At 38.1% G+C, this 15,626-nt stretch overlaps 1 protein-coding gene across 2 annotated transcripts in view; it reads right to left on the bottom strand.

The window, feature by feature from the left end:
- The window catches only part of tnksa (tankyrase, TRF1-interacting ankyrin-related ADP-ribose polymerase a), a 140,486-nt gene that overhangs the window by 25,015 nt on the left and 99,845 nt on the right, over positions 1 to 15,626 (bottom strand). The window contains exons 6-14 of one of the 2 annotated variants that reach the window (XM_088910194.1): positions 14,588 to 14,608; positions 12,790 to 12,884; positions 10,083 to 10,149; positions 8,732 to 8,918; positions 5,647 to 5,768; positions 5,297 to 5,388; positions 5,120 to 5,198; positions 1,713 to 1,884; positions 322 to 401 (exon numbers count right to left, since the gene is read on the bottom strand). In XM_088910194.1, the coding sequence (XP_088766320.1) occupies positions 322 to 401; positions 1,713 to 1,884; positions 5,120 to 5,198; positions 5,297 to 5,388; positions 5,647 to 5,768; positions 8,732 to 8,918; positions 10,083 to 10,149; positions 12,790 to 12,884; positions 14,588 to 14,608 (915 nt within the window). The remainder of the gene's footprint in view (positions 1 to 321; positions 402 to 1,712; positions 1,885 to 5,119; positions 5,199 to 5,296; positions 5,389 to 5,646; positions 5,769 to 8,731; positions 8,919 to 10,082; positions 10,150 to 12,789; positions 12,885 to 14,587; positions 14,609 to 15,626) is intronic. The other variant, XM_088910196.1, reaches the window with a different exon arrangement.

The raw sequence follows: 15,626 nt of genomic DNA, 5'->3' as shown, positions 1-15,626 counted from the left end.
GAAACTGAAATGGGCAGAGCAATTATTTGGTAAACAATTTTAGTTTTGCTTCTGTACAGAAAACTGATTTCTGTCCCGGTGCTTTTATTTACAAAATAGAAGGATAAAAAAAACAGTGCAAGATAAAGACATTTAAGGTGCTGACGTGGTTTAAAATGACCACACAACAAATGACTAAAGTGAATCTGCACCATGGGTTCGCAAACAATATTACCTATTGAGCAAGGTACACTTCTGCTTGTACAGATCTGCTGTAACAGCTTAAGATACTGTGCGAGGTTTAATTAGGAAAACTTGGCAGATGAAATGTGCTGTTCATACCTTCACAGTGTCCAGGTCTCCAGCTTTAGCAGCTTCTAGAAGCCGATAATCAACATCAGAGTTGCGCACCGGAATGTTTTCTGCAGGCAAAAACCAAAAAAAGCTTTTGCTGACTCCTGTCAATTTAATGATCACACAACAGCAGCTGCAATTAAAAGCATGCAGCAGAATCAGTACACCTGCAGGTGAGACTTCTGTCTGAAGCAGCTGATCTGAATCTTACTTTTATTTTGCTGCCTTTTCATTCATTCTGAAGATTTTAAATATTCATTTTTTAAAAGAAAACCGCTCTTTATCATTCTATCCAAATTAAGTCACTTTTCTCTTAAAACCACCACTTGAATTAATGGATGTTACATTAATAACTGAAGTGACAATAAAATGATCAATTTTGCAGGCATGGAATTCAACATAACTGAACAAATATCTAGCCAGTTTCTGATACTTGCAAAATAAATGCCACACACCTGTCATTAAATAATTTAAATTAATAACAGGAAAAGTCAAATTAGCTAAAATTTTCTCTCAGATAATCACAGAACAAAAATTACAATAAGGAGGACATTTCATAATCTTAATTGCTTCACACTTCAGCAGTATGCAGATTATATTCAAAAGCCAGATGCAAGATTATTTTTTAAATAAAAAGTAGTAGTATTTTAGCATAAAAAGTTCCTACTGCTCAGTGGTACTTGAACCAGAATAGTTAAAGGCAAACAGCTATAGTTTCATAAATTCTAGGTAATTTGAATAAGATCCTATTTGTAACTATATAGCTCTTTCAGATTTTGCTTAACATAGATCTGCCCTGTTGCAAAACTGACATCAATTTCGTACTTCTGACGTGTAATACACTTACATATTTCTCCCTACTTAACTTTGCCTCATGTTTAACTTATCAATATGTAAATTGCATTTCCCTATTTTTCCACCATGCCCTCATTCAAAAGCACTCAAACACTACAGACACAAAAGCAGTGGGCTCAGATCACCTTCATGGTATTATAGCGTTTGTCCTACAAACAATAGTTTTTTTTTTCTTTCTACTATCCACAAATAAGAGCTGTAATAAAAGTATACAATTCCAAATGAAAAAAACAACCACTCCTTCACTTTAGAGTATTACAGAAATTCACTAGAAAACCTCATGATTTATTCTAATTACCTCTTCACACAACATTTACACATTTTTGGCAAATCACCTCAGAACACATCAAATGGCAACTAAAATTAAAACTCATCATTCATTATTACATGGTACACACATTAAAGGAATTAGTCAACCAGTGATTTGCTTTTTGTGAAAGCATTTACAGACTTGATTTCTCAAGTGCTGGATCCTAGCAATGTTCTAATGTGCACACTGCAGTATGTGCACCAGAGCTCCGCACCGTTAAGGATCTGCTGCACTGCTTCATTGCCCATCTGCGCAGCTGTGAAGCCCTGCAGTGAGACGATGGTAGGGTCAGCTCCGTAGCTCAGGAGGAGTCGGCAGGTCTGGAGGTGACCAGCCAGGGCGGCTCTGTGGAGGGCTGTCTGCCCCAGAGTGTCCAAGGCGTTCATCTGTAACCACAGGGCACCAGCTGTTAGAACACTGTGGGCATTGGTGAACAGTCAACAACACAAAGTGATGACCTGCTACAGGGCTATAGAAGACACTTTAAAATCTCTGCCTTACAAATAATGTTACAAGCAACAAAATCCTATGGGTTACTGTCTCCAACATAAAACAAAATTAAGTTCTTATTTATTTAGAAGGTACATACATCCCTGTGCGAATTTTTTCTTCTCATCTATGCAGGTTCAGAATGTTCTCAGCCAATAATAAGACATTTACCAGACACCACTGCTGTGACACCCGCTTGTACTTCATGTTACTGAGGTAGACAAGATCTCCTGTTCATCATATGTTTTTTTTTATTTATCGTTGAGTATTTTTCTGTGGCAGAATACATTTGTGACCATGGGGAATGTAATCTCTTGCAACAAAAAATTAAGCATCCATTATGGTCTAATAGTAACAGACAAGACATAAAGGACCACAGGTAGCTCTAACAGCAACTGAAGGTGTTTCTATAAGCAGCTCAGACTTTGCACACCACTCTTGTGTACATAGAGATGGAGCGAGAGCAGATGTGAAACTGACAGTTGCTAGCTCCACAGTTCTGAATGCTAGGGAGAAGGAGCCATGTGTAAATCTGATCGTTTGAAATGAACACATATGTGAATTATTTATCACACCCTGCAGGCAAACAGCACGATCCTTTGGAAAGCCTGTTGTGTGTCTGCAATATGCAGGTAACCAGAGGAAACCAAGGCAAAACTAGAAACCCACCACAGCAACATCATAGTGTATTCAAGACATCAAACCATTCCTTGTGTGGGAAAAGAAGCCCTTCTAATTTAACACAACATTCTTTAATCAGTGCTTTCTGCACTGTTTGTGAACACAGCAAACCAGTCCGATACAGTAATACTTCAAGGATGGCAGTCAAAAATAAAAAAAATTTAACCTCAAAACAGGCATAACAATATTCAGGAATAAATTAACGGATTCCCCAAAAGAAAAAAAAGCCTGGGGCACCAAATATAATTCAAGCCTCCTGTGCTTCTTCACTTTACATATAATGACAACTTCATCTTGATAAAAAGATAACTGGGGATAAGAAACACATGACAAGGCATAGTTTTTACAGTGGCCATTTTTGGACTTCCGGATTTATGAACAGAACAGAAATGCTAAATGACCCACAGGATAAAGTGGTCACCACCCAGTGGCTGATCAAGATCATTTCCTTAGCTCTGTTCCCCAGTCTTATTATTATTCCCGGCAGTACGCTCTCCAGCCATCTGTTTCATTAATGACCAGAACCACTGAGGATAAAGCAAACAAACAAACAAAAAATGCCATTTCCCTGTGGTCCTATCTTGTTTTTGCAAGCAATTCATACACTTTTAATTATTAAAGACTCAAATTTTATTCACCTCTACTATAAATCTCACCGTATTGACCCAGATCAAATGGAAGCCTCATATTAAAATGCTTTAAGATATCATGCTGACCTGAGCAACTACTTCTTAAAGTCACTACACAAGCGTGATCAGAAAAATCCCAGTTCAACAGAAAATTAATCTAAAAGGATAGAGAAAGAGAGGTGCATTAAGAAAAATGAATTCCAAATGTGTTAACTGTTAACTTCAGTATAAATTATAAATCGAGTTTGTGAGAAATTTAAATCATACTGCACAACAGCAAAGGCCTGTCTGCCTGGTTTGGGAAGCAATGAAAGAACTGAATACGTTGTTATGCTCAGTAAGGCTCATTCTTCTCCAATATTTAGCTCTCAGCTTGGCAAGGATATAACACTAAGAACAACAGGTCTGCACATTAAACAGGAGGCTCAATAAATCTTTCATTGTGATTCCTATCGCTTGACTGTTCAAGGAATCCTGGCTGCACTGCTAAAGATGCTTTATCACACACTCGGCTGGACCGTCAGCCACTGTTAGTCTTACAGGTTACGTGAGAGGCAAGGACATTAGAAGTCTGCACCATTCAAAGGAAGCCTTGGTGCACCGGCGATGCTTTATCGCCTCAATCTGGAAGCTTCTGCCTTTAAAGACAGTCTGTGGTGACTTTACGGTAATAAAAAATCCAGGAGAAAGAAGAATTTAAAGCTGTTGTGGACTCTCCTATGGAATCAAAAGTGTTGTAATAATAAAGGAACTCCTTAAAATTTGACAAAACTGAGAAATGGATTTATTAAATACTTTCTTCACATTTGTTAACCTATTAGAAAAATGGACATCATCAATAGCTATAAACATATTTGAAAAAACTGATTTATATGCCAATGAGTAACTACTATCCTTACCTCCTGCTTTTCTGCACCTTCACAGACACAGTGAACATTCAAACCATTCCAACAGGGTATCAGCCTGGCTTTGATACTGTACTAACCTCTACACAATAAAATAAGCCTCACTCCTTTGTTGCATCTTCCATTTCTTGTTAATTTTATTATGACTAAAATAATAAAAATAAACAGCCTTTAAATACATTTTTTAATACTGGCTTACAAGATCTTTCCAGGCCTGAAAAATTAAGTTTGCAGGTATTTGGGAAGGGCTGTTAAAAATCACAGAAATTCCAAGATGGAAACCAATCAATTGATGTCTTGCAGACAGCTTTGTTATATCGCGAAGCAGGCACTGACTATATGAGCGGATTTGGCACACATCTGCCATTTATTGTGCATCTTACAGAACTGCCACAGGAAAGCAGTGAGCCGTCAAGACCCACTGTGTGCCATAATGCAGTATCCCCCTCATTAGTATGACTGCGTCGCATGAACTAACACTCGTGCAGAAATAACAAGCCTGAACTCCAAGAGCCTTAAATATTCATTACGTTAACACTTTTTTGAAGCTGAACACAGAAGCACATACAACATGTACAGTAGATCCAAGCTGATCCAAGGCACATCAAACCAACCACTCTGTTAACCAGCTAAGATCACAAATAAAAATAAACACCCCACTACATCCAACCAGCCTGATCTGGAACAATGTTTTCGCTAGAAAATTACTTTCTACATTAATCTCACTCTACACATTTTCACACCGATGCACAACAATGTTCTTGTTGAAATATTTCAGCCCCCTGAGGCTGAAAGGCACACAAGGGACAACTGGGGCAGGCCCTGCTCACTTGCACTTCACAGTGCAGCAGTGACAGCAGAGGCAGGGGCGAAGAGTAAAAGAGGAGGAGCTCAAGTATTAAAACATAAGTCTGCACCTTGGCCCCATGTTTCTGTAGTACTTCCATGACGTCGTTGTGGGCTCTCTCGGCTGCCACGTGCAATGGGGTCATAAAGCTGTGGGGAGAGAGATATGTCAGCACGTCAGGAGAGTCCGCAGGGAGTGCACGGGTCAAAGCAGGAGGAAAGCCGAACCCCGGCTACGGTGCACTCACTCCTTGTTCTTCTCATTGACGTTGGCGCCCTTCCGCAGCAGGAGCTCCGTCACCTGCTTCCGCTTGGGATGTGGTGAGGCGACAGCACAGTGCTGAAATCAAGGGAAGACGCTCTCAGCCTGCGGTTTTGTTCCACAATTATCGCAGACTATTCCCACAGGTTGTTCTTTATACATAAGGCCAAACAAAAAACAAACTGTCCTTTAAGTTAAATTGGGACTTCACAGGTTAATTCTGCAATGATCGATACTATCAATACAAACATCCATCTATCACTGTATGGAAAATAACCACCATGCCCAGCCACATTTATACAGGAAGGTCATGGCTGTGTCCTTAGCATTTCTTACCAAAGCAGTTTCATGGGACTGTGGGTGTTTGAAGTTGATGATTTCCAAAGCAAGAGTTTTCTTCACCTTCGCCATATCAGCCTCACGTGCTGCCTGAAGCAATGAATGACCTTTGAATTCATCTGAGTGAGACAAGGGGGAAAAAGTATAGATAGCATTTTTCAAATATTTTTATTTTACTCTGTATTGCACTTTAACACTACTGCTGCATTTCATGCCCAGTATTTCAAGATGGCTTCCAGAAACTAATGACAAATATTACAAATACAGAACACTTACAAAAAATAAGATAACTTGTAGCTAAATAACAGCATAATATGTGTCTCTGCCAAGAGATACTAAGCAGCCAAAAATACTTTACACTTCTAATTCCCAGTAGGCTGCAAAGGTAAGCGCAAGCATGTTTGGTCTGAGCCCTTTCACCACACTGCAGGATATAAAAAGATGGATGTCATGTGCCCACATAATGAAAATCGATGACAAGAACGTGTGCACAGGAAGTACATTCTCATTGGTTGTTTGGCCAGTTAATACCATGAACTCAATACTCCACATACACCCCACCACAGATGGACTTCAATGTCTTTCTAGGTTTGTCAATAAATATGATTGAGCTACAATTTAAAAGAACTCCACACTTCATTCTTTATCTTCAATTTTCAAAATCTGTGCCAGCTACATTAACTAATCCCCACAGAATCACAAGATTCCATCCCGAATGTGCTGTGTGGTCCAACAGCTATATTAAGAAGTAACATGGAATCCAAGACTTTTTATATTTGATCATACCATACATTTAATTTAAAAAATGGCAAAGATGTACTTGGGGTGTGCCTCTAACATAACTGAAAACCACAGCAGTAATCCTGTAATTCTAATTTTGTAGTTATATGTTACCACAAAGAATGTACACAGCCATTTAAAAGTAAAAATTATGAACAGGGATAATAACACACTATCAGTTATTATGCACATAATCTAGAAGTGGTGGAGCACACCAAAGTAAGTTAAGAGATGATCACAACTTAACACTATAAGCAATGATGGAAAACTTTTTTCATTAGGATTCACACTTCAATACAAAGGGCTGTTTTATTATTTGCAGATTTAATACCGTCTGCATTTCACTTACCTTATAAAAAAGGAAATGCCTTGCTAGATTAAAACAGATTAGAATACAACTGAATTGAATTCAAATGTTATTCACTTCTCACTCTATAAAATTCAAATAATTAAATGTCTCACCCAGCCTTAGAGCTGCATAGTACATTTGTAATTGAACGTGGTTGCATTGGAGTCAATTTGTGCAAAGTCTAATTTCTCCAATGAGAGCAGTAAACTACAGCTTTAACTTGCTTGTGTCTTTCAACAGAAAAAATAGCGAGCACTACAACTTACAAGGTATCTATTTGACATACACTACCTTGCCTGTGTTTATCTAAGGGTTGGAAAATACTATAAGAATAATCAGAAAATGCATTGTATGTCAAGAACAAACCTTGTCAGCAGTCATTCTGCAGTTTGCCCAACCCATAAAAGTAATGAGGGTCAGGGAACAAGGGCAGTGTCTGCCAATGTAATCAATGTATTATAAAATGGTCAATATAGGAAAAACTATCAGAAGACTTATAATACCTTTTGTAAATGTGGTGTTGGTTATTTTTCCAGATAGATGGCAAGTACAAACACAGAATTATGTATTTTTTTAGTTTTCAATTACTGTCATGTACTGAGACGACTTTGCAAAACATTTGTCTGCAATTCATGAAAATATTTCTTCCATGCAAAGGCCATTAGGTTACAAAAGTTACCCACCTATACTACTATATAAACATTTTAAAATTAACAATTGTTTTTGAACTACTCTAATAAGATTGTGTCAGCAGATGTGAAAAAAATGAATTAGCAAGCTATGTCAATTTAATTTTATATTCCTTTGTCCTCAAAGCCCCAAAGCCCTCTGTAACCATCAATTAAGCATTCCCCTCTATAATTCGCAGAAGCAGCACTGTAATGACAGCTGTCAAAGGGCCTCAAGTTTAACAGACACTCCTGATATTAAAATTATTGCTTCTGGCAACTGCAATTATAATAAACCCTCAGGGTGGATTTAATATTAAACATGAGTGAATATTAAATACATAATTCCATTAGAACCGCAATGGGATTTTTTAAACCTAAGCTGATTCCTTTGTAAACTACACATTGCCCAATCACTATCTGCAAACATGCTTCCACAGATATAGGATTGGAAGAGTAAGATCTGACTGATTTCATAAAGCAGTAGCCCTTAATATAACTGAAACAAAATGCCTACTGAAATGTAGGGTCACTTATAGGGTGATACCGATCAAAATGATACTGATAAGGAAAAGCGGATAATAGCCTTTTACTACATTACAGTCTATTTTTTACTTAAATTGAAATTGGATTATTTTAGATAAGGCTATCTATATAACATACATATCAATTAAAAGAAAAACAGGGTACCCACGGTGGTGCACTGGCAAAAATTGCTGCCTCATAACACTGGGGGCCCTGGGTTCAATTATGGACCTGGAATTCCAGGCCAGGAAACTGTGAGGCCACCCTCAGCAATGCTGATGTCCAGTCATCCAGCTGTGCTGACTGGAGCCAAGTGCCTTGATCAAGGGTACGACCACAAGGTCCACAGCTTTGCAGCTGGGAGTCCAGAGGGTTAGCTACTTCTCTGCACTACCAGCCTCTTTCTAAGGATAAAAGCAAACCTTTTGTTTTAGCTTTCATTGGAAAGATCGTTTTTCTTCTCTTCACGCAGTGTAAGCATAACTACAAAGTAACTACATAAAAAAAAATCTTCTAAAGCACAATCCAGCGTAGCTCATTTCAACATTTATCTTCCACAGTGCAACCATAGGGAATGGATATCAGTGCAACTAATGACCAATGCACTGCCTGAATTTGAAATATATAGACCATCATTCTTCAATACACAAAACCATACACACTGTACGGCACATAAGGCCCAGCAAAGCTCCTAAAAAGCCCTGCTGTTATGCATAGGAAACTGAAGCATGGGAATGGGAGTGGGGCGATTTTTGCTTACAGGTGAGCCGTTCCTTCAGCTCAGGCGTGGGGGCCATGTCGACAGCGCTCTTTCCATGGCAATTGACCAGCGTGGGGTCCGCGCCATGGCTCAGCAGGAGGGAGCAGACCTCCACTCGGTTCTTGGAAGCAGCTTCATGTAAAGGTGTGAACTGCCAAAGGTCCATGGCGTTGACACAGGCTCCATGCTGGGGATGCAAATGAAGATACAGCTCAGCAAAAAGCACAGGCAGGCTTGTGAAATGAAAGCTGTTAAAAATATTAATACTTCTCTGTCTGTGCACCTACTAAACTAAAAAAAAACAGGGCAATATGTTATTCTTCAAATCATATGCCAGGAATACAATCTCACGGCAATGAACCGCTGCCTTATGAACTGCCATGAAAGATTAATGGATATTATACAGCTATGCAGAGCCTGACACGGGCACAATTTCTATCAGTTGTCGTCGAGTGTGAAATTACCAGTGACAATACGAGCCAACAAGTCCGGAAACATTGGAGAGCACCTTAAAACTGCTACAAAGATGCTGTACAAAATCTGACTTTAGTGCTAATCAAGGATTTGTAACAAACATCAAAAGATGTACAAGGCAAGGGAGAAGCTCAGAAGACTGCCACAGTTTGTACGCTTTTATGTGTTGGCGACTCTAATGCTTCTGATCTAATGGATCATGCACGGCGCACTGTGATGATGGGATAATTAACACAACCTCAGGACACCTTTGTGCAACAAAATATAGGCCTGAATCATGTCTGTCTGGAACCTAAATCTACACTTAATGAGCACAGAGGTTTTGAAGGATTTGCTCTTGGAAAAGAGCAGTTTAAATACATAAAAATTTATGTGTTGAATGTTTCAATGTGTTTTAATGGTGTAAAAATCATACTATGTAAATATTAAATACTGCTGAGGGCTTCCAGCTATTTTAACTGAAAACTCAAAGTCACCAATACGTCCATTGTACATAAATATTTCTTCCTTTCCAATGTATTCTGCTTCTGAAAGTATTAAATATTAAAACATAGGAATATTTTGTTCTACATTTTGGATAAATGCTATAAATTAACTTGTTTCTAAATATCTAGTGTCACACTAAAACATCTTTCAAAGAAGAACTTGCTCTTTAGTTGCCTTTGTGAAATGTTCACCATTTTCACTTTTTACTCAGCCCAACATATTTCATCACACAAAGGTTTTGTCCTTTTTCTTTATCCCCAAGAGGAATTATATAATAGCACAGGGATATTCCAAACTTGAAAATATAATTAAATATGAAATGGTCTAAGGAACCCTTACCAGGCACTATTGCCTAGTATTGAGGACCATGCAAAGCTCTGTCCTGTCTTACCTTGAGCAGTAGCTCTGTCACCTCATAATGTCCATAGGAACAAGCATTGTGAAGGGGAACAAGACCACTGCAAAACAGAACAATGGATAGGTATCCATGAATTAATGGCTGAGATGCAGAACTGGCAACACTATACCATGCTTCAGATCTTGAGAACCATGACTTTGTCTAGCCCTGACATTCCTCCGCCTCTGCTTTCTTTTCTGGCAATCCAAATCTCCCACATTAACACATTCACAAAGTACAACTGATATCAGATGAGCTCTTTATTATAACTGCCAAGCAAAGTGTGGTAACAGACACTGTATTTAGAAATTCTGCACACCCCAATATCTGATGTACCCCCCAAGAGGCATTAAAACACAGTTCTGCTGAGCACATCCACAGTAGGTAGAATCATCAGTGCAACATTTACATGAGCTGTGAAGGACTGGAATCACTCACAAGGACAGTCATCAACTGACTGCTTCGATTACTGGGACACCCAAACACATCACGCTTTCCTGAGCTAACTTTCAAACTGTAGTTTTAAACTCACTATACAAAAAACAACAGGATTTATTTAAGCTTGACTTGTCTAACGTGCTTCATGTCTAATAATCCTAGACCCATTTCAATCAACCAAAAAAAAATCTGCTGTTTTTCAAATTCTGCTAACAGTACAGGCAGATTTGGCTCAACTTGTGCAAACATGCACATTAGCATAGCTTATAGCTAGCAGTGTCATGTTGCCTAGTAACAAAGTGATCGAATAAGCTGTGGAAATGTCAAACGCCACGGTGGATTTTATTCAGAATAAAAAGGAGAGACATTTAAATATAAAATGTTTAGTGTTATTTAATTAGAAGTTACCAGGCTTTACACATTCATTCAAGTGGATCATGAAACCCTTTTTAGTGTAGGATACTGCTCCAATGGTTTCTTTTAGTGCATAAACCATGATTAAATGTGTACTGCAAGCACATATGAGCAGGCAGAATTTAATCAGTATAATTAAATTGGCAAAATAAAGTACCTATATTAGCCTCTTAGTTCAAGCCAATATAAAAAATACAGAGGCTTATTTACAAATAGCAAACAAGGCAAATGTAAACAATGCAAAGGGGGGTGGGGGGGCAAGGCCCTTAACCCCAGCTGCTCCAGGGGCGCCGTATAAATGGTTGACCCTGCACTCTGACCCTAAGCTTCTCTTTCCCGTCTGTGTGCCTCTGTGTCTAACGGAGAGCAAGCTGGGGTATGCGTAAAGACAAATTCCTAATGCAAGAAATTGTATATGGCTAATCGAGTGATCTTATCTGATCTTAATCTCCTATCTTAGTGATGTTCAGCACCTATATATTATTGTCAACTTGTGCAGTGTTGCCATGTGGTATCATTATTGTTTATTTGTTTAGTTAATGTGAGGTCTTTAAAGCTATATTAATAAGTCCAGAATTTTGCTCAATCAGAAAGTAAAAAGTATTATTAATTTTGCTAAAAACAGATATGACAATTATCTCAAATTAATCTCGACACTCCATTCTTAAATCAGAGTTCTGTTAAATTTGGCTTTTTCAAATCTGACAATTTTCTTTTTTGCTTTTTAACCATATTCTATCCGGTTACTGGGCCATTGTAAAAAAAGTACAGTTCACAATTTTACATATACAGTAGTTTAAACAATCCTGTTGGCTTATATACAGTTTCGTACATCTTTTGATTAAACCTGTCTCAGGGTTCTTCTCTATTCTCTCTTCTCTGTTTTCTATATAGCATTGAAACAGACCATCAGGAATACATACACTGCTGTACATGTACAGTATTAATAAGTATTAATGTGCTTAAACATTCAGTGCCTAATTCCTGGAGTTGGCCAAGTCTATGTTAAGCATGAATTTACATTCTGAACATGTGCTCAAACATTTATACAGTAACATTCAGAATTTATATAGCAGTACAGATGTAACTTGCAAAATGAAAATGATCCAGACAAAACCAGCAGTAGAGCTACTTGTCTGTTTAGTGTTGTTTCAATAAAATGATACAGAAAATAAATAAAATCTGTTGTTTTTAATGCCCTTTAATTGTAACATTTATTCTGTAAATGGTCATCCTTGGCAACTGACCTGGTGCTTCCAATAAGGGGCAAAGTAAAGACATGTAATACATTTAAATTACTGCAGTAACTTGACTTTACATTTTGTATTTTATAATAGCCTGCTGTGAGATGTGACACAATGACATGTACTTTCATTATCTGTCTCCATGGGTTCCCAATAAGTGCCAGTAACAGCAAAGGTGAGATGAGGCAAAACGGAAAAGGCATTCTTGATCAGCAGTGTGCGAAAAATGAATATTCAGTTCATCACTGGTATAAAATTGTTTTGAAGAAGCCCATATTTCTTAAAAATAAAGAAAAAAAGAAAATTAAGAGAAACAGAATAAACATAAGTCATAGAGAGGTGCGAGTGGAGCACCTCAGTTCTGGAATATGATCACCACAGAAATTAATATGATTTCTTTCTGCAAACAGATATAAGTAGTGAACATTTTCAGATTTCTTTTTTTTTTGGGGGGGGGGGGGGGGTTCTGTAATACTGGTGAGCAATTTTTTTACTCCACCAGAAATTTGACTCTTCTTTTTTCCACGGTTCTTTACTGAGAATCTTCTCACTTCCTAAGGATAGCAATGCTGTAAAACAAACGAAAAAGTTGCACGGCTACGCACCCCTTATCCTTGGCGTGCACGTCAGCTCCGTGCTGCAGAAGGAGCTGCACAATTCTTACTCGGTTATATCCGGCTGCCAGGTGTAGAGGGGTGGACTGGAAAAAAAAATAAAAACCATTACAGAAGCAAGAATTGAGTGAATCATAGAACATCAAACAAAACAGCTCCTCAAATGGAGCCAAATCAGATTGAAGTCATTAGTGTTTTTTGTTTTAGATAGTGCAGCACCTTTTCTGTAATGCATTAAAACAACATGAAAAATCACAGCACTAAATGCGAAGCGTATGTCCTTCAGTATTCCTGCCATAAAACGATGCTTGACTACACGTGCTGAGCATGAATCTCAGACTTTTGCCTGTTTGCGTGGGTTGCAAGAGCTCTGCCTCTACAGAATGGCTGAGAGACACCAAAAAGAGCTCTTTTCAAAAACATTAACCTTTGCATGTACAGCTGACAAACCGCACATTCAAAACTAGCTGAGAATGAACCTGTCAACCTGAACCAAGGCAAAGCATTCTGTGCCCTCCTTACAACTTTAAGGTGGAAGAAATGTTTTAAAAAGCACATCAAAACTTTTCACTTAAAATAGCTTTGGCAGAAGATAAGAAGGAGCAGGGATTTCTCCCTTCTCAAAAGCATGCAAGAACCATTTCCAGAGAAGCCTTGAACTCAACAGCTGCAAAGAGCTAAGAGATGGCTTCTTAAACTGTTAAGGCAGGTTGATTTGCAGCAAAATGCATGTCATTGAATTTTTAAGCAAGATAATCCTAATGGCATTAATAGACGAAAGCAAGAAAGGGGGTTAAATCCTCTAAAATATTTTATAACAGAGTTTGCCTGCTCCTGCATCATTTTCAATTAGGTTTTTTTTTTTCAGCAGAAATGGGAACCAGATGAGGAGCTGCCTGTTGTTAAGAGTGAAAGTTCACAGCAGTAGTTGATGCATTAACTTCTAGGCGACCTTTGGAGACCAAGCTTTATGGTACACAACGATACTGCACTTTTCTAATTAAAAGACAACATGAGCAGCTTAGCAACAGTATAATTCATAGACGTAGATGTTAGCGATACGTGCACTGGATATAAGACAAAATAACTTCTGCAAGGGAACAGCATAGCAAACAGACAGGGTGGGCTATGAGGTCAATATGGCTACAGAGAGAAAGTGCATTCAAAACAAGGTGCAAATCACTCAAGAAAGTACTGCAGAATCATTCAGTGTGCTCAATGAAGGAGTATTAAGAAAAAAAGTGAGAAATCACAGAAAACGTCTCATGAGCGAGCATTAAGTTACAGCCGCTTAAACAGTACAGTGATTCGTTCTGTTTTTTGTTACATTGTAGACTTATGAATTAAAAGACCAGAATCACTTCTAGCCAACATGAATTGGATTAAAAACTGTATGACTTATTGTGTCGGACAATATTTACAAAATGCAGAACAGGCTTTGTGCATGCATATTTGTACAAAAAAATTAAAAAGAAGAGTGGCTCAAGCTTTTGGGGTGGGAAAGTGAGATCACTTGGGGTTAGGGGGTGTAGATTGGGGGGGGCAGTGTTTTCTCTTCCATTAGAGCAGGCAACAACAAATTTGAAATCCTACATGAAGGACAGAACCTCTTATAAACCCCACCCACCCCAACACACCAAGCAGGAGCATTGGTAGATGGAATGTGGCCACAGCAAAAAGTCCCCGGACCATTTTGTGCGTGTAAGAAAGTCAGAGCCAGCTTGTTTGTAAATTAAAAAAAATCACAATAGTGCATCAATCTAAGAGCTGTTATTTAAAATAAACTTACCAGCATTTTTTGGGATGTCGACTGATAGACAATGTCGCCAGAATCACAAAAAAACAAACAAAAAAATGATAAAATGATAGCATCATGTTATTATCTCAAAGATAGAAGGCTCTTACTATAGATGTATATAGGTTATTTTTGTAAATCTTCACAAACAATAGTTTAAAAAATATTCAGTTTGTTCTTCTTATAATTTAACAACATTGGAAGCTTTCAAGAGATCAGGCGGCCACAAGTTTACTATCTGAGCAATCACCTGTTCATGCCAAAAACGATACGCTGTCTATTGGAATTGCTTAAATTTACAAAATGCTGCTTTGTTGGTTATGACATTTTGGCTGACTGACAGGATGCCACAGTGACTTTTATGCTCTTATACCAAAAGCTGTTACTAAATGCAAGGGTCTCAGGATACATCCTTAAAAGAAAAGACAGTTGAGCTACTAAAATGTACAACAGTACATCTTTAACCCTGTAGTCTCATTAAACTTGAGGGCACCTGCAAGACAACTGCAATGCCTATAAAAGATGCCTGGAAAGCAGCTCAGTTCAGTCAGCAAGCTAGGATAACTCTCCATCACCCAGCAATGCCTCACAATTTCATACTGACCAGTGCATTAAAGTGCCTGAAAAGCACTTCTGCTTTTCAGTTGTCTGGTCTTGGTATCACCTGATTAGTCTCAAAGACAGCTCCTCAGATCGCTGAGCATCACCTGTTTTTCGGCCACTGTTCTCTTGAGTAGAAAAACTAGAAATAATGCACACTTGCACATACGTGCTTAAAGCAGACCATTTAGCACATCAGACCACATAACTGCTTATTTCCAATCTCTTGAGATCTGGGCATGCTAGTGCATTTTACCAAAGGTTTTTTTAAGCAACTGAGTATATGCTAACAAACTACTTTTTCAGCTCACTATTACAAACTATAAATGAATTCAGACTTTCTTTTCACCCATGAAACTAATTTGTAAATATTAACAAAGCTGTAAAACTGCAGGGAAAGGTGGTCAGTTAAATGTATATTTTAATAACTGTA

Source organism: Atractosteus spatula, chromosome 3 (genome assembly GCF_055471065.1).
Source record: "Atractosteus spatula isolate fAtrSpa1 chromosome 3, fAtrSpa1.hap1, whole genome shotgun sequence".
Classification (NCBI taxonomy): domain Eukaryota; kingdom Metazoa; phylum Chordata; class Actinopteri; order Semionotiformes; family Lepisosteidae; genus Atractosteus; species Atractosteus spatula.
This window is presented reverse-complemented; position numbering and strand designations above follow the sequence as displayed.